Genomic DNA, 23,653 nt, shown 5'->3' with positions numbered 1-23,653 from the left:
CAGAGCAAAGGATCCTAACAGCTCAGGGTGGGGAAACTGAGGCAGGGGGTGGCGAGGTCAGAGCTCGGCAAGCTACGGACTGCACGGGGTCGAGGGTGCTTTCTGCTCAGTGTCCTGCAGCTGTGGTGCTCTCCTGACACCAAACTCGGACTGCAAGGTGTGAAGAGGGTTCTGTGCATGCCAGTGCAGGCTTTGGTGATGGTGATGGCACGTCCTTGTGGCTTCGTGCACGCTCTGATCCGCTGCAGCCTTGCAGCATGCTCGGACAGTCCATGTGTGCATCAGCCGTGATGCTTTCTGTGACCTGGAAAGCTCCAGCTGGCGCATGCAAACCGCTCTGCCCCTTTATTTCCTAATTAATCTAAGCATTACAGGGAAAGGATTGAACATTTCACATCCCCTCTATGACCACCAAAAACATTAACCTCCCTCAGGGCCCCGCTGCTCGGAGACTCTGGAGCCAGGGCCTTGTTCTGCCCCATCCTGAGCTTCTCAGGCTGCTCTGCTCCACGCATGCTTTGTCTTGCTTTGTTCTGGGTCTTTTCTAACCCAAAGGCTGTGTTTGTAGTTAGGACATGCCGGCGAGACAGTTTGGTTCCATCAGACAGCAACACCCCACCACGGGCAGGAGTTTTGACTTGTTCGCATCTCTTTGGTTACTTTGCTGGGCTCTCTTTAACCAGAAACTGGTTTTGTCTTTAAAAAAAAAGAAAAGGCAAGGCTGTGTTGGGCTAATTCTGGATCAGCTACCCCCTCCTCCCTTGGCTGCTATTCAACCCCTTCCTGAACTGGGACGATTTGGATGCAGCCCCCGTACGGCGTGCATTCAGCACACACATGGGGGTGGCTCCTAGGACAGTGATGCCACCGAATGCCATGAGCCCCCCCCAAACTGCCATGAGTCCCCCAAACCACCACGAGTCCCCCAAACCACCACAAGCACCCCAAACCCCAGCCTTCAGGCAGTAAACTCAGGGCTCACGACGCTGCCTAGCCCCAAACTTCACCAGCCCCTGACCCAGCCACGGCTCCACCCACCCCAAATTTCTCCCCCAAAGCAGAATCCGGCCCTTCAGAGCCGCCTTTGAGGAGCCTGCACTGCCTGCGCCTCCTGCCCAAACAGGCCCTAATTTTGGGGTGAGTCCTGGGCAGGAGGCGCAGGGACTGTGAGAGCCTTGGGGCTGTGAGAGCTAAATGAAAAGTTTTATTTTCCTCCCCCCTCTAGATGAAATTTTTTGGTGTTCCCACCTTCGCTTTGGGCTCTCGGGTCTGGCTTAAACGCATTTTAATTCTGCTCGTTCAATGTGACTGCTGGGAACTCCGGCAGGAGGGTCAGATGTTCGCCTTGCTCTCTGTGTTTGCTTTCTGGCACCGAGCGAGCCCTGCAGGCTGTGAGCCCCTCCTGGCCCCAGCTGGGCTCTCTGCTCTCCGCCGAGCGCTGATCTGGGGAGAAAAGTGAGAATTTCCTTCCGTTTCGAATTCCTCGGCTCCCCCTGAGTTTTTCTTCTTCGGCGGAGGAACAACAGCGGGTAAGAGCTCGGTTGGGGCAGGGGAAGTGCTCAGCTGGCCCCGCTCGCCCCCGGCTCTGGTTAATGTTTTCACGGCAGCGGCACGGAAGAGGAGGAGGAGGAGGAGAGCATCGGAGGAAGGCAGGCGCCCCACGGCCATCACAGCAGGGAACACCACTCGGAGCAAGCGTTGCCGGTGAGTGGAGCCGGCGAGCAGTGGGGAACCCCGCAAGGAACTCCTGTGGGATATCCCGGGTGGGATTTCCCAGATTTGTAGGGCTGTGGGGTGGCTGCACAAGGATCCTGCAGGAGTGAGGTCTGTAAAAGCCTCCAGCTGCAACTGGTGTAGGAAGAGCGGTGCCACCCCATTACAGCCTGCTGTCTGTGGGGCTGCGGCTGCTCCAAAGCCAGAGCAAACCCCGAGCCACGTCCCCGGATCCCAGGCACGGGGCTGGAGGACTTTATCTGTCCCCGTCCCCGCTAGCAGCCATTGCACTGCCCTCTTCTGATACAGAGCAACCCCTGCTCCTTTGTGGTGCCTCCTGAATACACAAACAGACATTATAAAGGGGGTGGCTTCTGTGGGCTGGGAACAGGCGCAGGAGCTGCCGTGACCTGTGCGTTTCCAAGCTCCTTTTTTTTTTTTTTTTTTTTTTTTTTAAAGCCGGGCCCCCCTGCGGGGTGCCTGGAAGCCTCCCCGGCTCCCTTTGGGGTGCGATTCCTGCAGGTGGGGGTCCACGGAGCCTGGCTTAAAGCCTTGCCCCAGGTCCCCCCCGAGGTGCCGCTCAACCCATTGCGCGGCACCACGATGCCACCACGGGTGCCACCAGCGGTGACCCTCTGGCAGGGCCCCCCCTGCCCACCCTGGCGAGGCGTTTGGGGGCTCCGCAGGTCGACATGTCCTACATCAGCTGCGCCTTGCGGGCGGCCGCCCCCCGCCGCCTGCCAGCCCCCTGGAGAAGCCCCCGGCCCTTCAGCAACGCCGCGGGGCCCCCGGCGGAGAAGAACGTCCCCTACCAGAAGACCCTGAAGGAGGAAGGCACCAAGATTACGGGGCCCAGCCGGCCCCTACCGCCCTCGGCAGAGGTGGTGGTGGTCGGGGGGGGCAGCCTGGGCTGCCAGACCACCTACCACCTGGCCAAGCTGGGGGTCACCAGCGTGGTCCTGCTGGAGAGGGACCGCCTGACGTCGGGCACCACCTGGCACACGGCTGGTGAGCTATTGGGATCGGGACCGGGGTGTGGGGGGGGGTTACACAGGACCCCACTGCTGGGGACGGGTGGATGGAGCCCACCCACGGCACGGGTAGGTTCTGGGTGTGCCTGGGGGGGTTTGGTTTTAATCGTGGAGAATTTCAGGGTTCTGCTTTTCCATTTGGCACAACTTTCCATTAGTAAAACACACCCCATTTTTCCTCTATATATATATTTTTAGTAGGATCAGAGAATAACTAAATAGTTTATTTCCCCTCTTACTTATTTCCACTCTTAAATTATTATTTTTAATCCAATTTCTTTGGCAGGGAGAGGGGAACTAGGCGAGTTTAATTCAACGCGCATTGTGGGGTTTTGTGTCTTTTTGGGGTAGTCCCCACCAGAAACCCTGTTCTCCCATTCATTTAAAAATAAAAAAAAAATCAAAACCCATAATTTGTAGAGCTCCGAGGTAGCCACGAGATGGAGCAAGTGCCACAGCGGGGTGACACCCACCAAGCGGGATAGTGGTGCCAGGAGGCCCCCAGAACTCCTCTCCCTGGGGTTTTGGGGTGATGGGGGGGGTCGGGAGGGGATGCAGAGCCGCCTGCCCCACTGCTGTCCCCCACCCAGGTTTGCTGTGGCAGCTTCGTCCCAGCGACGTGGAGGTGGAGCTGCTGGCGCACACGCGGGACGTGGTCAGCCGGGAGCTGCCGGCGGAGACGGGGCTGCACACGGGCTGGGTGCAGAACGGGGGGCTCTTCATCGCCTCCAACAAGCAGCGCCTCGACGAGTACAAGAGGCTCATGTCGGTAGGGAACGGCCCCCCCGGCGTCACCCCCAGGACATGGTGGCCTCCTAATTTCCATAAGGCCGATAAAATCAGGCAAAATGCTGGCCAAGCAGGCAGGATGGAATCCAGCTGGCAATTTTTGCCCTTTCAGATAGCGGTAGCATTATTTTGGGGGTTGCACAGGCAGCTCGAATAGGATTATGGGGTTGTATGGCCCTAAAAAGCTGTGCAGACCTTCCCACTGCCCTGGCTGGAGGGCTTGCCTTGGGGCAGTGAAGCACCTGGGCCACGCAGCATTTGGGGAGCTAAACATGTCCCGGTGGGTTCTCCAACTCCCTCAGAAGCACGGGATGAGCCAAGGCTCTCATTCCCTGCTTCTTTTCCCAATTTTCTTGTCTGGCTGGCAGCTGGGGAAGGTGTACGGCGTGGAGTCCTACGTCCTGTCCCCAGCGCAGACCAAGGAGCTGTACCCACTGATGAACGTCACCGACCTGTACGGCACGCTCTACGTCCCCAAGGACGGCACCATGGATCCCGCCGGCACCTGCTCCACTCTTGCCAGAGCAGCAGCTGCCAGAGGTGCTACGGTAATTCCTAATTAGCAATTACTAATTAATGCCTGTTGACCCCGGGAGGAGTTTTCAGCCTCTGCCTTCCCCAGCTCCTCCTTGTGCACGGAGCGGAGCTGCTCCTGCAGGGTCAGGGCTTTGCCCTGCAAAAATGCTGTGCTCTTTGATGGCTTTTGGGGTCACAGAGACAAATCTGGCAGGGACCATAAGCCCAGGGAAAATCCAGGATGAAGAGAAGACCTCTAGGAGTGAGATGAGGCAGAGCCCAAGGCAGGTTCCTGGGTTTTAGGGTCAGGTAACACAATCCCCCCATCGAGGTGAGGATTGCTGGCTCATCCTAGGCACATCATGGGCAAGGCACATCAATAACGAGTGTCCCCTGCAGCTGTGGGTGCGCAGAGGTGTGGTTTTAGGGTGGAATTGAGAGTGATGCTGTTTTCAGTAGTAACAGTAATAACTGGAAAGGAAGATAGCCAGGGCCAGAGCCCTGCCCAGCCTCACCTTTCCTGCTTTTGGGGCTGGATGTCGGGCAAGCTGGGACATCCCAGCCGTGACCCCGCTTCTCCTCCCTCTCCCCCAGATCATAGAGAACTGCCCCGTGACCGGCATCCAGGTCAGAGCCGACGATTTTGGGGTGAAGCGGGTGCACGCGGTGGAGACGGCCCACGGGACCATCCAGACCCCCTGCGTGGTCAACTGCGCAGGTACGGGGCGGCCGGCGGAGCCGCTCTGCCTTGTGCCACAGGGGCTGGGGTGTCGGGGGGCTGCTCCGTCCCCTGTCCCCCTGCCACCCCCCGACGGGCTCTGTGTCCCCACAGGGGTGTGGGCGCGTGCCCTGGGCCAGCTGGCGGGCGTCCACGTGCCGCTGGTGGCGATGCATCACGCCTACGTGGTGACCGAGCGCATCGAGGGCATTCAGGTGGGTTGCGAGGTGGGACAGCCCCCCCCAGGGACCTGCAGAACCCCCACCACCACCCTTCCCATCCCCCTGCACAAACCTGGGCCAGGCTCTGCAGGCACCCTGCGGCTCCTCCTGGTAGCCGACTGCCTGATCAGAGCCAGATTTAATATTTAACCATGTTATGACTCGCAGATAATTTTATTATTATTATTTTTCTCGGTAGTGTTATTGGAGGGTCTCTGGTGTGTTTGGTGTCTGAAAGCAGCATTCGTGAGGATGCCAAACAGTCTCTGAACCAGCCCTGGTCCCCGCCAGGCAGAGCTGTAGCTCTCCAGGCGTTCCCAAACCAGCTGCAGAAATCTGTTCTCGCCTTCTGGCTGCAGAGAATCGCTCGGAGTTCTGCTGGGCACCGTTCAGGTGCCAAGGCTCGGAGAGTAACACCTGCCTGAGTTTCCATCCCTCTGACACAGGCTGTGCCTGAGCCGGCAGTCCCCGAGGCCCCATTTTAAGAAGGGACGATTCCAGGGATTGTGGTTCTGCCCCAGTAACTCCTCTGGACCGTGCAAGCACGGCAAGGAAGAGGATTTGGGGAGGAAAGGCTGCAGCGTGCAACCCTCGGGGCCTCCTCTTCCATCCCCCTAACTTCAATCCCCAGCTGGGCTGGGGACACGGAGGGTGATGAAGGCTGGATGCAGGCCGGGTGCCTGCTCACCCTGCTTGACTTTTCCTATGGAAATGGGGCCACGTGTGGGGCCTGGGGGTCCTCTCATCCCCCCCTGACCCCTCTGCCCCCCTCCCCGCTGCAGAACATGCCGAACGTGCGCGACCACGATGCCTCGGTGTACCTCCGTCTCCAAGGCGATGCTCTCTCCGTGGGCGGCTATGAGTCAAACCCCATCTTCTGGGAGGAGGTGAGCACTCCCCGGGGGGGGGACAGGAGGCTTTACAAGGAACCCACGGCCTCAGGATGGGTGCAGAAAGGAGCTCCCCGTGTCCCCGCTCACGTAAAGCCCATCCTGCGGGCACCGACCTCGCGGCTGGTGGGGAGAGCAGGGCAGAGCATCCCCTGCGCCCACCCTGCTGGAGGCATGAGGCACATGGGTGTGAGAGGAGATGAGGAGGGTGAGTAGGGCTGGGGGGACTTTGGAGGCCACCGTGCCACCCCTGGCCTGCCACAGGGTCCCTTTATCCAGGTGCCTTAATTCAGGCTCTGTCCCAGCCCTTTGGCTGCATTATTTTTTGGTTTTCTGGGGCAGCGAGGGTTTGTCTTTCCATCCCGGGGAGGAGGGACTCTGCCAGGGGACACAGAAGGAGGTGAAGATTCCCGTTCCTGTGGTCCCCAAGAGGCTTGCCCACCACACGCAGGGGACACAAAGGGCTGCAGAGAGCCTGGATGGGAGCTCTTGCTGGTTTTGAACCTCTGTGCTTACCTGGGCTGCTCGTAAAACCCCAAGAGATCTGAGTCCGTGGCCTCAGAGGCTGCCAGAGCTGAGAGTGCCACCAGCTGTGCTCTGTTTTGTGCCCTGATTCCCATTTCCCACCTTCAGGTATCCGAGAAATTTGCTTTTGGCCTCTTTGACCTGGACTGGGATGTTTTCACGCAGCACATTGAGGGTGCCATCAACAGAGTGCCGGTGCTGGAGAAAACGGGCATTAAATCCACCGTCTGCGGGCCAGGTAACGCGGCGGTGGCAGCATCGTGGCAGCCGTGCGCCTCCACAAGCATCTTGTGGGACATCCGTGGCTGCCTCGCGGCTGGTTTGGGGCTGCACCCCCAGCACCTGGGGGCTTGGCAGGATCAGGGCCTGACCCAGGAGTGGGCTTGGGCACAGCAGGAGTTGGTGCAGGCTGGAAATGAAGGAGCAGAGAAAGCTCCTGTGCTTGGGCTGCAATGGTGGCTCCTTCCTAGGGGTGGCACCCCAGGCTAGCTGCAGGAAGAGGAGAGAGACACGTTTTCTCAGGCAGTGTCTGCTGCTCTTCTGGGATTTAGATTCTTGTTTCAACCTTGGGATTCCAGGTTTCTGGGGTGCTGCCGTGAGGTTTGCACCCAATGCAAGAAGCAGAGTTAAAGGCAGCAGCAGCGCTGTCCTGCAGCCCCGGCGGTGATGCCGCCGTTGAACCCAGGCCCTGTACGGTTGGTTTGGCCGTGAAATCCTCCACGCACTGAAAAAAAAATCTCTTTTTGCTGAAGCACTTAGAGGGAAACCCTGGAGGCCCTTAGGGATGGAGCTGGGCTGTGCACAGAGGGAAAGTAGGGCATGTTGCTGGCCCCACAGCGGGTAAAACATGGCTTGTAAAGCTGGGGGCCATGGCCCTGGGCGCTGATGTTTGATTGAACTGCGGTGTAAGAGGAGCTGGTGGCCTCCAGCGGGGAGCTGACAGCTTATAGATGTACGGCTGGTGTTTGTAGTGCAGGGGGGTAACCTCCAAAGGGTCAGCGCTCCTCCTCTGCTGGATTTAGCCGAGCTGCTGCTCTGCTCGCGACAGCTGAGTCAGGCTGGACTGAAGCAAATAACAAACACTTGTTCTTTCTGCTCTGCTGTAAATATTTCACCAACAGAGCAGCTCTCCCTGCTCGGAAACCCATCCTTCATAGGGGGAGCTGCCTGCTGCTGAGGCCAGGGGTTGGGGGGACCAAGCCGGGCAGAGGTGCAGGTGCCTCCCCTCGCTTTTTGCACGGTTGGACAAATCACCTCAACACAGGGAGCACTGCACGTCTCCATCAGGGTGTTTTCTGCGCTCCTTATTGTGGGATTTGCACCAGGCTGGGGTTGTACAGGGAGTGAGGGCTCCCCCTGAGCTGGTGTCAGCACAGGAGCCTTGGGCAGCATCGGTGGCAGCCCCTTAGCTGAGCCAAGCAGCTTAAACTCATGAATTTTCCCAGCAGAAATCAATGAAGGTGAAAAATAGCAATAGCAATGAAATACGGCCTGGCTGCTGGGGATGTGATGGGCGGGATGGGATGGTGGGGGCTCTTTGCAGAGTGCAGGGCTGCGAAGGGTCTGCCTTGTGCCACCAGCCTCTGCTGCTGGCAGTGCTGTGTGTGTGCGTACATGTACACGTGTGCAAGCTTCTGGAGGAAATACACGGATGTATCCGTATGTATATGCTCTGGGAGCAGGAGCAGGATGAGGCCAGCTCATGATCCCTGCTCCTGAAGCAGGCGGTGTGTCCCAGGACGCCTGCCCTGGCTGATGCTCCCCTTCTCTGCCCCCCAGAGTCGTTCACGGCCGACCACAAACCGCTCATGGGGGAAGCTCCAGAAGTCCGCGGCTTCTTCCTTGGCTGTGGCTTCAACAGCGCTGGTAAGGGACGGTGAGAAATACCTCCTCGTGCATCCCAGCGTGGGGCACTTGGCCTCGTGGCCTCATTTGGGTCCTTGCCTCTCCCACAGGGATGATGCTGGGAGGCGGCTGCGGGAGGGAGCTGGCTCACTGGATCGTCCACGGGCGGCCGGAGAAGGACATGTACGGCTACGACATCAGGCAAGGCTCCTCTGGCACCCATCACCTCTGGGGATGAGGTCCTGGGGATGGGTTTCGAGCACCCCACGGGTGCTGGCATCAGGACCTGGTGTCCGGCGGTGTCCATGCCACAGTCCCTGTCCCCCCGAGAAGCCAGAATCAATTACGCCCCATGGCTTTAATGAATTTACACCTGGGGTTTATCTCATTTGCCTCATTCCGCTTCTACGCAAACAGCTTCCAGCAGACGCGAGGAGATTGCAGTGATGAGAAAGGACAGGGTAATTGCGTTTGGGTTGTGTTGTTGTTCAATTAGTGCTGTGCCTAATCCTCTAAGTTAATCATCGGGGGTAATGTTTTCAGCTGGAGATAGATTACCTTCCCTTCTCCGCAGCACGACGTGGGCCGCGAGGTTTCGGCGGTGCAGATGTTGGCTCCATAATTGCTTTTGACTTGCTCGATTGTGTTTGATTGGGTTTGGGCTTTCTTATAGGGCTGCTAGCGACAGCAACAAGCTTGCTGGGGACAAAGCTGTTAAAATCCCATTGTTTTGATGGCAATGCTGGTAAACCACGCACAGAATCAGCCTGGGAAGGGAGGAGGTCGGTGCTGCTGCTGCAGCGAAGAGAGAAACAAGCGGGTGGACAGGGACAGCTGTAGGGTCAGTAGCATGGGTTGGGGCAAGGCTTTTACACACCTTCCATGCCATGCTGGCTCCAGACACTGCAGATTTTGCTTTGCATTAACATACCGGGTTGCAAAGCGGGCAGCAGCCCTGTGGCCCCGCTATCCCTGCCGTGGGGACGGGGACGTGCAGCAGGAGCTGCTCTGCCCACTGCTGTCCCCTGGGGCACCACGGCCACGCACATCATTGGGGTTTTGTCCTCGCGGTGTCTCGCCTTTTCTGGAGTTGTCAAGCTGATGTCAGTCCCCCTTTTTTCCTTATTTATTTTTAAATTTTTATTTTGGTGATGATTACTGAGCTCCTCTTTAAATAACTCCTTTTTCTGCACATTTAAATATTTATCCTCTCAAAACGCTCGTTTGTAAATATTTCATCTGGCAGCTGCTGCTCCTCTCGCTGCTGTCAAAATGCAGCGTGTTGGTGATGGGGCTGGGGCTGGCGGGTGCCCGGGGTGCCGGTGACATGCCGAGTGTCACCTGCCACGTGTCCACTGACACTTGCCAGGGCAAGCTGTCCCCATGGAGCTGACTCGTGGCTTGCCCACGGATGCTTTTGGGGCACACCGCTTGCATTTTGGAGCTCCCAGGTCTTACGTGAAGAATGACCCGAAAGTACGACCTGTGAACAGTGCTGGTCCCTGCTGCCCCTTCGCCCTGGGAAGCCCCAACCTGGGTGAAAATTTGGGAAACAGCCACCAGCACTGAGCTCAGCTGGGGGCTGGGAAAATCTCCTTTTGGGTGCCTGGAGAAGAGGAAGGTGGGAGGAGGGAAAGGGGCACCAGAGCCTGCAGCGCTCAGCCCTGCTATCCCCCTGCTGCCCGCCTCCACGCTGCACGCACCAAGTGGGGAAGAAACCTGAAAATGACATTTTAAAAGGCCCTATAAATCACGTTTTGTCTTGCCTTTTGCCTGCTGCCTGGCTGCCTTTCTGCAGACGGAGGGGCTCTGGGCAATTTGGGCACTGGTCCCCTGCCAGAGCTGGGGCAGGAGAGGTGGCACCAGCTGAGCGGTGACGGTGCCAGAGTTAGGGGGCTCCGGTAACAGCCCCCCAGCACATGCTGAACCAGCACATTCCTTCAAGGAGCTTTTCTGCTTGAAAAAGGAAAATATGTCAAACAAATTTAAAATGCTTTGGGTTTTATTTATATTTCAGTCTGGGGAGAACTGGATGAAAAATGTGAGGAATGTTCACGGCTCGCTCCCTTTCGGGGCTGCATTTAAAACTGGGCTCTGCGAGAGACACTCTCTGAGGCTGGCCCAACGCTGAAACAGAGCAGAATTAACATAAATTTTCCTATTTTTTTCTTGTTTTCCCCCGGCAGGACTGTATCCAGCTCTGGTAAATCCATCTGGACCAGGGCTGTGGGTTGCACTGAGTGGGCAGAGCCACAGGGATGAGCTAGAGCAGTTTGATGGGCATAAGATGCGATTTTTGGTTTCTTTGCTCTCCTACCCATAAAAAGGGAGCAGGGATCCCAAATTTACACCACAATAGCTGCAGCCACCTCCTCCAGCCAGGGGGGCCATGCCCAGGAGGGCACCAGGGATCCTAGCAAGCCGATGTGCTTGTCCTGATGTGCTTGTCCTGATGGCTACCCTGTCTTGCTGTGCCCTCCAGGCGGTTTCACCAGTCCCTCACCGACAACAACCGCTGGATCCGGGAGCGGAGCCACGAGTCCTACGCCAAGAACTACTCCGTTGTCTTCCCCCATGATGAGCCGCTGGCGGGGCGCAACATGAGGAAGGACCCCCTGCACGAGGTGAGGAGACCCCAGGGACCCTCCAGGCAGCCCGTGCTTCTGCCAAAAAATAAGATAAATAAATAAATAGATGCATTGAAGCATTGGGAAGGCATGGCCTTAGCCACATCACTCTCCAAAACAGCGTGCTGCGGAGATGCTTTAAGAGCCTGGTAAGGGGCAAGTGGAGAGCAGAGCTCAGAGCCCCCCAGTGCTCCCGGGGTGGCCCCGTCCTGCCAGGGTGCAGCCTCTTTTTCTGAGCCCCTTATCCCTGGGAGAGGATTCACCTCACAGCATCCCTCTCCCGATGGCAAGCAGAGGCTCGAGCAGAACAACAGACATTCCTCCCCACCGGCCCCCGATGTTTGGTTGACAGCTCGGTTGTTTTCTGTCACCGAGGATGCAATTTATTTTTTAATAGCATGTCTAATAGGCGATGCCCATTTGACTGACAGCCTGGTATTTGTACATGCAGCTCCAGAACATGTGCTGTGTTTTATAAATAGACACTGAATCACTTCTGAAATGTTCAACAAAATCTATTCTTTTCCGAACGGAGGCACCCAACAAAAATATCTTAATGGATCCCTAATTAATTGCGTGCAGAGAGGTTTTCCTGAGAGTACAGAGGAGGAACAAGAAGGTTGCCATATGAATCTTGGATGTTATTTGTATAATTACTCTTGAAAGCACTGGGGAGAAGCGTGCTGTGTGGATTTAGCATCCCTCGGCCAGCGGTTCGTGTGCCACCGTACAGACTTTGGAGCAGGGCACGGCTGGGCTGCAGGGCTCCTGGCTGTCGGATGCTCTTGAGACAAATACCCTTGTTGGGTGGGCACAAAGATCAGCCAGTCTGTAGGCAGACAAGGGGTTCTGCTCTTCTAAAAGACAACCCATGGAGCTGATTTTGGCTGCTGGTGACCCTTCTTTCCATTTGGCTGCTGACAGCCAGAGCCAAAGGGTTATGAGTCGGGTTTTGAGCAGCCATTGGAGGTGGAAAACCTCGGCACCGCCGGCTGAAGCAGGAGGGCTTGGTGAAAAGGGCAGCTTTTAACCTTTCCTTCCCATTTCTCTTTGTCTCAAGTAGGAGCTGCTGCAGCAGGGCTGTGTTTTCCAGGAGAGGCACGGCTGGGAGCGGCCAGGCTGGTTCAGCCCCAAGGGAGCAGCTCCGGTAAGCATGGTGCCCAACGTGTGCTGCCCCAAAAGCGGGTGTATTTCCCCCAAATGGAGGGCAGCCCTCAGCTTTGAGGGGGTCTTTCCAGTGCCCTTTGTCCTCCTGCTTCTCCCCCAGGTCCTGGATTATGACTATTATGGTGCCTACAGCCAGGAGCGCCACAAGGACTATGCCTACAACCAGCTGCTGGCAGACGAGTACACCTTTGACTTCCCCCCCCACCATGACACCGTGAGTGTAGGGGGGGTTTTGGGGGGTGTTTCTGGAGCTGGGGGTGTTGGAGGCACCAGAGCCCCTGCAACACTGCAGCCCTGCAAAGAGCTGGTGAGGCTCAGAGGAAAGGAAAGCATGGGCTTGCCTAAAACTGAGCAAAATGTCCCCAAAGAAATGAAGCCAAATGCGTGCCCTGTGCTTGGAAACCTTGGCATAGAGGCCCTGTGAATTTTGTCGCTGCTTTCCCAAAGTAAGGAGCTGAAACCAACTCAGGGAAGCTCGGATCCATCTGCAGTGTTGGCCCCCAAATCCAGATAAACAGCACACGCTGTGGGGCGAGGGAGCCTGCTGGGAAATGGGGGAAGGAATATGCAATTTGATAAAATCTGACTTATTATTGGTAACTCTCGCTGTGGTACTGACATAACGGATGGGACTGGGCATACAGGGGAGCCTGCCAGACATGCTACATCCAACACCTGACTTTTTCAGGGCTGTTTTGAAGGCACCAGGCACGTGCCCGGGTGCTGTGTCTCCTTACATAAATGGCTTTCACACGTCTCTCCCTTTGCAGAGTGAGAGGAGCGCGCCACGGCTCCAGCACTGTGTTTGCTTTAATTTTAGATCAAGAATGAATGCTTAACGTGCCGGAACGCCCTGGCTCTCTTCGACATGTCTTATTTCGGGAAGTTCTACCTGGTCGGCCCCGAAGCAACAAAAGCGGCCAACTGGCTGTTCACCGCTGACGTGGGCAAAGCGCCAGGTAAAGGCTCGGCCTCTGCCCGTGGGCCACTGGGCCTCCACTGCTGCCTCCACTGGGAAGTGCCACCTCAAACCAAAACACACAACAGGGACCCGAAATGGCTTTTATTTTCCATGCTGCTTTAGCAGAGGGCGTGGGAGTGGTGTGGGAGCAAACTCTCTGCCCAGCCTCCCCGCAGGCCGGATCCTGCTCCTATTTGTGCTGTGGGAAGCGTGCTCTGAGCCAGGAACCCATACAAAACCTAAGGAAAAAAAAACATTGCTCCTGTCTCTGGTGCTGGGCACGCAGTGCAGGGCACGGCACACCAAGACAGTGGTGTTTTATATAAGAATTAGGACACATTTTGGCAGGGAGGGCTGGTGGGCAGTGGCGCCGTCTCCCCTCCCGCAGGCTCCACCGTGTACACCTGCATGCTGAACAAGCGCGGCGGCGTGGAGAGCGACCTGACCGTCAGCAGGATCAACCCTGGGGAGCCAGGCTCCCCCTTGGCCCCCGCCTTCCAAGGTACTCAGCAATGCAGAACTGGGGGTCTCTGCTTTCATACGAGGGTCACAGGGCTTCATCGAGCCCCCAGAATAAGCTAAAATGCAGTTAAACAGCTAAGCATCGCGGGGAAGAGCACCACAGATGTTAGGATCCATGCCTGCAACCCTCATCGTGCCCACAAACCAGGCACATGGCAGCAGCCCCCTGGGATGCTCTCAGTTCCCAGCACTGGGGGGACAGGGGGACAGGGTGACAGGTTCAGTTCAGGGTCCACCAGCAGCTCCTCCATCCCCGCCATGCTCAGGACCACACATGGCCGCAGGCAGCGGGGTGATTGCATTTCCCTAATGGCACCACCTGGCTCTTCCACCTCCACCCCTGGCTGCCTGTAACCCAATTATCCCCTTTGTGCCGGGGGCCTGCGCCGCTCCTCGGTCTTATTGGGTTTCTCCAGCCCTGGCTGGCTGCTCTGACCTCTCCCAAAGCCCTTATCAGCTGCCGTAAAGAGGAATTGAAAGGAAGCAGAGCAGCCAGCCCGGGGGGCAGAAATGACATTAGGGAGCAGCAGGGGAGGAGGGCGCCGAGCTGGGCTCCGGCAGCGCTGCCAACACCGTGCTGGATGCTGCTGTAGTGGGTACCTGGTCCCAGTGCACCCTCATCCCATTGGGGATGGTGCCAGCGAGCCCTTCCGACCCCACAGCCCATCCCACATCCCTCTCATCCAGGGCACCCGCAGGTGATTGGAAGCGGATGGCGGAGCTGCCGGGTTTGATGGGTGCCAGAGGAGTTTAATAGAAGCGAGTCTATTTTTCCAATTACAGTAGGTGGCTGCACTTATTAGCGTTATGACAGGTTATCAGAGAGCAATTTCGTCGTGGCGGGGAAGGAAGAGGGGCGATCGATCATGCGATAATCGGCTCCCAAACTGCATCCCTGGGAAGCTGTCGCCCAGGATTAGCAGCAACATGAAATTCCTGCTCACGTTCACACAGATGCCTCCCTGCCTGTCCACCCTAAACCTGGACCCCGGTGAGGTTGCAGTGGGAGGGGTTTGATTTCACATTCTGGAGACCCTTACTCTTTCTTCTTTCAGGTTTTAAAGGTCATTCAGTTTTCCCTTCGCTAGCTGAGCCCCACAAGCAAAATCAGCACGAAGGGCCCCTTGTCCCATTGTCCCAGCATCATTTAACCTCCCCTTTTGTTGAGGTCCCCCCAGGCTGTGCAAGCTAGAGACACCCCTGGCTGCATCTCAGCATCCAGAGACAAAAATCAGCCCCAAGCTGAGCTGAGCATCACCCCAACCCAACGCCCCTGAGCCTAAAATGATGCTGGGGGGGTTGGGATTTCTTCCAGGGGACGGCTACTACCTGGCCATCGGTGGGGCGGTGGCGCAGCACAACTGGTCCCACATCACGGCGGTGCTGCAGGACATGAAGCTCCAGTGCCAGCTCATCGACTGCTCGGAGGAGCTGGGCATGATGAGCCTGCAGGGCCCGCTCAGGTGAGTGGGGGGAGCACCGTGACCCCCAGCAGGCACCCTGACACCCAGCCCCACGTCCCCTGCTCCTCACCCCACTCCCTCAGTGGGATTCCCCACATTAGGTCCCATTTGGAGGGAGAGGGGCGGCCAGCTGGGATGGGACAGCAAGGTTGGGTGATGGCCATCAACAGTGGGTTAGCAAGATACCTCCTTTCACCACAGCCCCTTTGTTATTTCCCTGCAGCCGTGCCGTCCTCCAAGAAGTGCTTGACACCGACCTGAGCAACGAGGCTTTCCCCTTCTCCACCCACAAACTCGTGAGGGCCGCAGGGTGCACGGTAGGATGGGGCTGGCATGCGAGCTCCCTCGGCTTGTCAAGGCTGGGAGTTTGCAATGGGCTGCTGGGGAGTTTGGTTGTTTTGTTTTCTGCTTGGTTGGTTGGTTTTTTGTTGGAAAAGAGCAAAAAGGACAATGGGAGCAGGGTGTTTTCCTCCCCTCTTGCCTGCTCTTCCAGCTGGGGGTGCCTGGGCGCTCTCTGGGCACGGCCACTGGTTTGCAGCAGTGGTGGAGGAACAAGAGAATCCTCCCTCAGATTAGGACGAGCACTGGTGATAGGTTTATCTGACACTCCGGATCCCTTCCTTTTCCTCCTACCCCTAAAAAAATATATATAAAAAGATGGGGGGGGGGGGGAGCGATTTAATGCGAGATGTGTCACGGCTCCCTGGAAGGGCTCAGCAGCCTGATGCCTCGCTGCATTTGGTCACAGGCACAGTCTGACAACCTTAAGCTTTCCGTTCCAGCGCAGATCATCCTGCGTTTGCCGAGACTTCGGGGCTCACGTCAGCGGTTATGCAAGCACAGAGATGGCCAAAACCTGGGGCTGAGCCCCACGGGGCCAGCGCCAGGGGACAGGAAGCGCCTTGGGGTGCCGGTGGCAGTCAGCCCCGTTGCGTGCCCCGAGGGAGCTGTGTTGCAGAGGATTTTCTAAATTCAAAGGGCTTATCACTGCTGTCTGACACACGGAAAAGCTGATACATGTTCAGATGTTTGTTTTGCCCAAGACCGTCGCTCAGCAAGACGGTGAGAGAAGCAGGATGTCGGTTTTGCGTTTGTCTGCTTGATGACCTACGCAGTCAATTCGAGCTAAGCCCTTGTGAGTAGAAATCTTGGTTAAGAATGCCCTCTGAGCTTTAGAAACTGATTATATAAAGTAGCAGGATGGTATCAGTTCTCCAAATAGCCAGAATTGGCTTAACAGTGACTGTAGCATTAAAAAAAAAAAAAAAAAAAAAAAGTTCATTGTGCTTCTTGACAGCGTTGCAGGGAATAACGCAATTTTTGGACTCACTAAAATTCTTCCCAGATTTAGGGACTCGAGAAAATAACAGCCGGGCACCTGGTATAGCATCAGAAAAGAAGTGAGAAAATTGTCTGGATGTGTTCTTAGCCTTAAATAATTAAAGGCAAAATTAACTGTCCCCTGCCCAGGCTGGCGGCCCCGAGCATCCTCCTGGAGGTGCGGCGGTGAGAGCAGGCAGTGGGAGGCAGGCCTGGCATATCGGTGAAATTGGGTTAAGCCACACGTGGACACTTTTCATTCGGAATTAAAGTGGCTTTAATTCGAATGCAGCTGGCTGCTGAAGGGATTGCTGCAAAATCAAATTAAGGCTACTTGAGCTGTGAGGGAGAGCCTAGCCGGGGCTTAGGGCACTTTAACTAAGGCACAGGTTTTGCCTAATTCGGATGAATCCTCCAAAATGTCACCATGCAGGGGCCAAAAACCCTTTTTGTATCCAGCATACGGGAGGGGATGGTGGCACAGGGGACCCGAGGGCCAGCCCTTACTGCAGGCTGTCCCCCTTGCCACACGTCGCTGTCACCGCTGAGGAGCTGCAATCCTCCCCGCATCCTCCCCGTCATGTCTGTGGCAGGCCGATAACATCTTGTAATAATCCACTTAGCCCTCTGAAAGGTGTATGAACGCTCCTGTCTGCAGGAGCGTGATGGGTTTATTTGCATTTCCCTTCAAGTTTGCAAGAAAATAATCCAGTCCTGCGAGGCAGAAACGGCTGGTAGGAATCATAGGGCTCCTTTTGAGTGCAAATGCCCTGATTTTATGAAAAAAGTAAAAGGGAAAAAAAAGAATAGAAAAGAAAAAGCTTTCCTGCCCTCCCAGGCAGAGCCAGCACCTGAACTGCAGGCATCTGAGCAGAGACAGAAAGGAAAGGAAAGTGAATTTTCAGGCTTGTGAAATGGGTAATATTATACTGGCACAGAATTAAAGGAGAAAACAGAATGTTTTCTATGCTTCGCAGGGCTGCAAAGTGTAGGATTTTTGTTGTAGTTGGTTTTTTAAAGTTATGTGGGGGGAAAAAAAAATGTGAGCTCTTTTCATACGGCTGTACTGAAGTGCTCGGTAGTGCTGATGTCGGAGCAGTCACCCCGTAAGCCTGAAGGCAATCCAGGTCAGCGTGCAGAGGATTCGGCTCGTATGGGGGTGTTGCTGTAGCTGTAAGGTCACCGTGCATCTTTTGGGGGGGCACCTTTGGGCCCTCGAAGTCGCCACGAGCAGGGACAGGAGGAGGGAGGCTCCTGGGGGCGGCGAGCTGAAGCCCACCCCGATGTTATCGCCTTGCAGTGGGGTTAAACCAAACCCGGCATCTTTAAAAAGCGATCGCTGAGGTTTTTGTGCATTAACTCAGTAGTTGAGCAAAATCAGCTGGAGTGAAAGGAGAAGTTCCGCGGAGCTAATGACTCTGGAAATTACCGATTGGTTTGCGAATTTATATATAGCGTCTCTCATTGTATTTAACAGCAGCGAAAGGACCCCGCTTGAATTTCCCTGCTGGATTGCGGGGTAAAGCTCAGGTTTTCGTTTTCTAGAATACTTAAATGCTTTTGAATTGCTGCTCAAAGGCCCCGAAATTGATGCTATTTCATAGCTCCGTTTGAAACCTACCAGGAACGCCTGCTCCCAGGAGACGTTGGCGGAAACCCACGGGAGAAGCAGAGCGCGGCCCTCGCCTCCCCAACCCGGGCTGTGCCAACCGAGCAGCGGGCACCCAGATTTCCCCTTAGGGCTGGAGAGTTCTCTGCTTCCACCCCGTCAAAAAAAAAAAAAAAAAGCCATGAATCCAAAGGGATGAACCAGAGGGAAATAGAGCTGAGGCTCCAGGGCTGTCTCCAGGGAATGTCCCCAAGCCTGGGGAGCATTGGGAGTGCAGAGGAGCTTGATGGGGCTATGGGATGGCACGATGCAGGGCACATCTCTGCCTGCCTGGGAGAGAAGTGGGGATATCAGCAGGGCCAGGACATCACGGTGCTGCCCCAGGCTCCTCTGTCCCTGGGGAGCACAGGCAGGGAGGGAGGGAGAGCTCCGAGGAGCACCAAGCTGTGCTCGTCTTCTCATCCCTCTTTGGGGTTTGGTGCATTCAGTGTCTGGCTAATTGGGCTGCCAAGGGTACTGCTCTGGGGCACCGTGTCTTCAAGGGGAACCTGAGCAGCCCCATGGGGTGATCAGGGCGCAGATGGGGACTCTGGGTTCAGCCTCTGGGTGACAGCGTGAGGCTGCTGGGTGCCTGGAGTGGGACACATCCCTGGGGGACAACAGCCCCGAAGTCCCGCTGGGGACATGTCTCCCTGCCAACAGGCAATACAGCAGATTTGGGGAGATGCAGCATAAGTGGTGCCCGCAGGCTTTCCTCCGGTGTAGCTGGATCAGCAGAGGGAGACAAAGGCCTGGCTGGTGTGGGGAGCATCGCTGCTGACCGCAGCCTGACCACAGGGACAGCTGGCTGCAGGGTGCAGCACCACAACCCCTGTGTCCCCCAGGGACCCCAGTGACAGCACCAAGCAGGGGGGCACTGAGGGAGACTCGATCTCTGGGCTCACTTGCCTCTTAGCTGTGGTTTTGAGCTGTGCAGCTTTGCTTGTCCAGTGATGAAAAATTCACTCTGAACGTGGCACAAAGAGCAAAGAAAAGCCTTGCACGAAATCAGGATGAGTGCAACGCTGCCGGCCAAGCTGGCTTTCACCCTGGTGGGTGGCGAGGCTGGCTGGGGAGCTCAAGCAGCCCCTGCCAGGCTGCTCAGCCCTGCTCCATCCCCAGGGATTTGGGGGTTTTGTGCTTTTCAGGTCCGTGCCATGAGGCTGTCGTTCGTCGGCGAGATGGGCTGGGAGCTGCACGTGCCCCGGGCCGACTGCGTCAGGGTGTACCGGGCGGTGATGCAGGCGGGCGCCCGGCACGGCATCGCCAACGCCGGCTACAGAGCCATCGACAGCCTCAGCATTGAGAAAGGTTTGGGGCTTTCCTGGCAGCTTTCCCTTTCCTCCTGCTCTGCCTCTGGCTCGGCGACCCAAGCAAATGGGGTTTGCCCAGCTTTGGGGTGCAGCTGGCCCCATGCTGCTGAGACTTCCCCACCTGTGGGCTCCTCTCGAGGGTGCTTTGCCCAAGGCCAAGTGACCCAAGGGGTGGCCAACAGGCAGGGCTGGTGTCTTGGTCTCCCAAATTGCTCACCCCAGGCTTGCTGACAAGGCAGGGAGACCCACGCTTGGTTTTGGCAGGGTACAGACACTGGCACGCAGACCTGCGCCCCGACGACACCCCGCTAGAAGCAGGCTTGGCTTTCACCTGCAAGCTCAAGTCCGGCATCCCCTTCCTGGGCCGGGAGGCTGTGGAAGCCCAAAAATCCTCGGGCATCTTCCGCCGCCTCGTCTGCTTCACCACTGACGAGTGAGTACGGCCGCTCGGGGCTGCTCCTCACTGCTCGGCACCACACGTGGCAGGATGAGCACCCGCAGCGCTCCCCATCCAGCCCCCGCACCCCGTGAGCGCACACAGAGCTCGGCTGCCAGCTCGCTCGGCTGTTTTCCGTGCTCTAATTACATCTCTAATTTAAATCCCACCACGTATTCCCCGCTCGGTAGTTAATAGAAGCTGGGAGCGCTGCGACAGGGAGGGGGGAGGCTTTGCAATTTGGGCTGGAGGGGCCTTGGTGAAGGAATGGGGGGGCTGTGGGGCAGCAGCCCCTGTGCCGGGGGGATCCCCAGCTCACGGGCTTCTCCTCCAGCCCTTTCCCCCTGGCCTGTGGGCTCCCAACCGGGATTTTTCCCAATGTTTTCTCTGCTCTGGCCCCGCAGGAAGGTGCCGATGTTCGGTCTGGAGGCCATCTGGAGGGACGGCCAGGTGGTCGGCCACATCCGCCGGGCAGACTTTGGGTTCGCCATCGACAAAACCATCGCCTACGGCTACATCCGCGACCCCGCGGGGGGACCCGTGAGTACGGGCAGCGGCGCCGCCTGCCCCTGCACCCCAGGCTTGGCAGGGGAAGCGCAGAGCTTCTGCTCGAAGCCATATGCACGAGCACATTGCCATCAGATGGGGTGCGAGACGGGGCACCCCCCGTGCCCCCCCCCCAAAGCGACAGCAGCGTGAGACGCGGGGGCGAGCGATGCCACGGCTCGGGGCGGCGATGTCCTCGCCGGTGACGTCCCGGCTGCCACCCCGCCTGGCCCCCGCGTGCTCTCAGATGCTAATTGCAAGCGAGTGTTTAATTGCAGCGGTGAATTAAGTTATTTTACGGGGATCGACTGCCCAGTAGGAGTGCAGCGGGCTCTCAATTAACCCCGCGAGACTCCTGGGGTGTAAATGAGGTGCCCTCATTAAGCGGCGTGCTGCGGACAGAGGTCGGGGAGCCTGCGTGGGGACAGAGGGCTCAGGGTGACGTCCCCAGGGGCTGTCCCTGTTGCAGCACATATGTTTGTGCTTTAATCCTCTGGCTTACTTTGATTTTTAATCCTGTGTCAGCGCAAGGCTCCCGAGTCAAGCAGTGTGGGGTTGGAGGGGTATCTGAAGCCCCCCCGGGGGGACCCTTCCTCATCTCCCTGCTTCAGCACAAGTCAGGGACAGGGACAGGGACATGCACTGAGGGGAACGCAGGACTCGGGGCTGCTCAGTTCCTTATGGGGAACTGTGCAGGAGTGTTTCAGTGAGCATTTAGGGGTGTCAGGCTGTCCCCGTGGGGAAGGCAGGTGCCCTCTATGGCTGGGAGGTGGCAGCAGGCTCCAGCTGGGCGCTGCAGTGGGGTCTGCAGCCGGTGCCCCCCTCCCACCACAGCGAATGCTTTCCCCTACATCTGGCTTTCTCCTTTCCTTTCTTTTCCCACTCTCTCCCTGCCACATCTCGCTCTCCTGGCCGCCCCCGCCTGCCCCAGGCAGCGTGACGGAGGCGGTGGGATGGAGGTGGCACGGGGACGGTCCCCTCCTGCCTGTGGCGAGGCAGCAGAGCGGTGCTGAGTGCATCCCACTGGGCACGTTGAGTGCTTGTCCCTGCCCGGGTATTTGCCATGGGGAAACCTCTGCCGGCAGTAGGGCCAGCAGTGGGGCCGGCAGCTCTCGGTGCCACGGGGAGCAGCTCTGCATGCAGGGGGCTGCGCTGCGGGGCCCCAGCCCTGGCAGCTGCGTTGTGCCCGTGGGAAGCAGCGCTCATTAAGCAGATGTTAACGTGCAGCCTTAATCTCTCCGCTCCCTGTGATAACTCCCGCTTGATTTACGCCGTGACGGCAGGCGCTGGCAGTGCGGGAGGGGAGCGGGAGCTGCACCAGGACCCTGCCCTCAATTGGGGTGTCTCGGGCACCGGCACTGCCTGGTGCTGCAGGAGGGACACCTCGGGCTTGTCACGGCAGCAGGGACATCCTGGCTGCCACCACGGTCTCCTCCTGCAGCCAGTGCCCAGCTGGGGGACAGCGGGGACCGACCCCACTGGGATGTGCCATCCCCCTGCCACCCACCCCGTGATGAACTCGAGCTCCTAAGTGCGCTCTGCATTGGATGCTGGTGAAAAAAAATCCACAGGAAAAAAAAAAAAAGGACAGAAAAACTGAATTGTTTTTATTTATTTATTTTTTAGCTCAGTGCTTTTAAAAATCTGTTTTCCTCCTCTCCGTGCATCCTCCTGGGATGGCAGAGCTGGGTTTTCTGCAGAAAGCACAGCTGAAGAGTGTGGGGGGAGCGTCCCCCAGTGCAGGGAGAGCCCAGTAGTGGGATCAGGGGGGTGGCGGGGGGGGGTCTGCTGTCCCCCAGCACCTCACAGTGCGTAACGGGGGGGTTTGGTGTGGCTCTGCCCTGCAGGTCTCGCTGGATTTTGTGAAGAGTGGCAGCTACCAGCTGGAGAGGATGGGGGTGAGCTACCCGGCCCGAGCACACACCAAGTCCCCGTTTGACCCGGAGAACAAGCGAGTGAAGGGAATTTACTGAAGGACACCGGGATGGGGATGTGGAAGGAGAGAGCCCTTTGGAGCTACCGACCAAATCCCCAGACCCGGCTGCCCCAGCAGGGAGAGCTGGGCAAAAACCTGCAGTGAACTCATCGAGCAAATTTGGTCCAGGTTAAAGGGGAAGGAATGGAAGAGATTCCAAAGAGCCCAACAGTTTTGTTCCCAGGTTTCCTAAATGAAGCAATACCACTAGAGCAATAGTTCTTTCCCGTGGGTTAATTGACCTGAAAACAGTGTTGTGCTTGACTGCAAATGAAACGGTTTCAATTTTTGACTTTGCTGGAAACCCTTTCCCCCAAAATGTAGTTTCATGCTGCACGGAAATGAATTTTTTAAACTCTCTCTCTGCCGTTAATATGACTGTCACCTCCAAATTTGATGTTCCTCTGTGTCCTTGCTGCTCCTGTCCCCGCTCTGACAATTGTCACCGCGTCGTGGCTGTGCCCTGGGGACCCTCTGCTGGGGGCGCAGCGGGGCATGGGGCTGGCTCTGCCCCTTGGGCTCTCGCATGGTTTTTTGGGGGCATTTCCCAGCAAGTCACAGCCGTGCTGCTGGAAATTGGCTGTGGGGTGAGTCGGGGGGTTGGGATCAGCAGCACGGGACAGGCAGGAATCTCTCAGCATCTCCCCTGGGATGGAGCGGGGGACACAGGGGCCATTTCCCAGGTTTACACTGGGGATCCCACTGCAGGATTCCTCTGCAACATCAAATCATGAAATCCAAAGGGATTTTAAGCACCGACATCCATCGGTTGGTAATTGCCACCTAAGTCCTGTTAAAAGCAAAGCCTGGGGAGCCTAACCTTTCGGTGCTTGCTCGGGTTTTGTTTGTGGTGCTGGAGGGCCATTTTGGGACATGTGGCAGAAGGCTGGGAGGGCTGACATTCCCCAGACCCAGGCAGTGACCTTTTCCTTTTGCTGCAACGCAAGACCAAAGGCGAGTTTCATTTTTTTTTGCTGTGGATCCCGGAATGGGAGAGCACTTGGTGCCCTGGGGAGCACTGCCAGCCTGTGCCAGCACTCTGCTTTGGAAATGAGGAAAGCACAGCAGGGCTGTGCAGCCCCTTAGCACTGAGCTGCAGGCAGATTCTCATCTCCTGCCCCCAGGGAATAAAAGAAAACCCCAAAGGCGATTGCTGTTTGGGTCTGGGTCCCTTGCTGTGTGTGTGTGTGTGTATATGTGCATCCTCTGAGCCTGGAGGAGAAGGAATTTGAGACATGCTTTGGCCCGTGTGGTTTTTGCCCATGTCCCCTCTGGGCTGTTCCTCTCGGTGCCGTGCCATGCGCTGGCCGTGCAGGGCTCTGGCACCAGGGCTGCTCTGCCGTCCCCTCTGCTCTGCTGCCATCATCCCAAGGTCACCTTGGAGGTGGCTCCGGCAGCTCCCAGCTGCCAGGGGGACTCGTGTGGCC

At 57.2% G+C, this 23,653-nt stretch overlaps 1 protein-coding gene across 2 annotated transcripts; it reads left to right on the top strand.

The window, feature by feature from the left end:
• Positions 1–1,377: 1,377 nt before the first annotated feature.
• Positions 1,378–22,616, top strand: SARDH (sarcosine dehydrogenase). Of its 2 annotated transcripts, XM_084494162.1 has the most exons (22): positions 1,380–1,529; positions 1,608–1,704; positions 2,400–2,721; positions 3,335–3,513; positions 3,902–4,081; positions 4,644–4,767; positions 4,882–4,982; positions 5,771–5,875; positions 6,512–6,641; positions 8,183–8,269; positions 8,359–8,449; positions 10,731–10,872; positions 11,939–12,022; positions 12,143–12,256; positions 12,863–13,001; positions 13,392–13,505; positions 14,841–14,988; positions 15,212–15,305; positions 19,105–19,267; positions 19,534–19,702; positions 20,110–20,245; positions 22,099–22,616. In XM_084494162.1, the coding sequence occupies exons 3-22, from the start codon at positions 2,406–2,408 to the stop codon at positions 22,222–22,224; spliced, it is 2,742 nt and encodes a 913-aa protein (XP_084350288.1). In that variant the 5' UTR covers positions 1,380–1,529; positions 1,608–1,704; positions 2,400–2,405; the 3' UTR covers positions 22,225–22,616. The 2 variants fall into 2 exon arrangements, with proteins under 2 accessions (XP_084350289.1, XP_084350288.1); XM_084494163.1 differs by lacking the exon at positions 19,534–19,702 and having other exon boundaries at positions 1,378–1,529.
• The last annotated feature ends 1,037 nt before the right edge of the window (positions 22,617–23,653 follow it).

Source organism: Aythya ferina (genome assembly GCF_964211825.1).
Source record: "Aythya ferina genome assembly, chromosome: 20".
Lineage (NCBI taxonomy): Eukaryota > Metazoa > Chordata > Aves > Anseriformes > Anatidae > Aythya > Aythya ferina.
The sequence above is the reverse complement of the archived record's forward strand: the minus strand, read 5'-3'. Positions and strand labels throughout refer to the sequence as shown.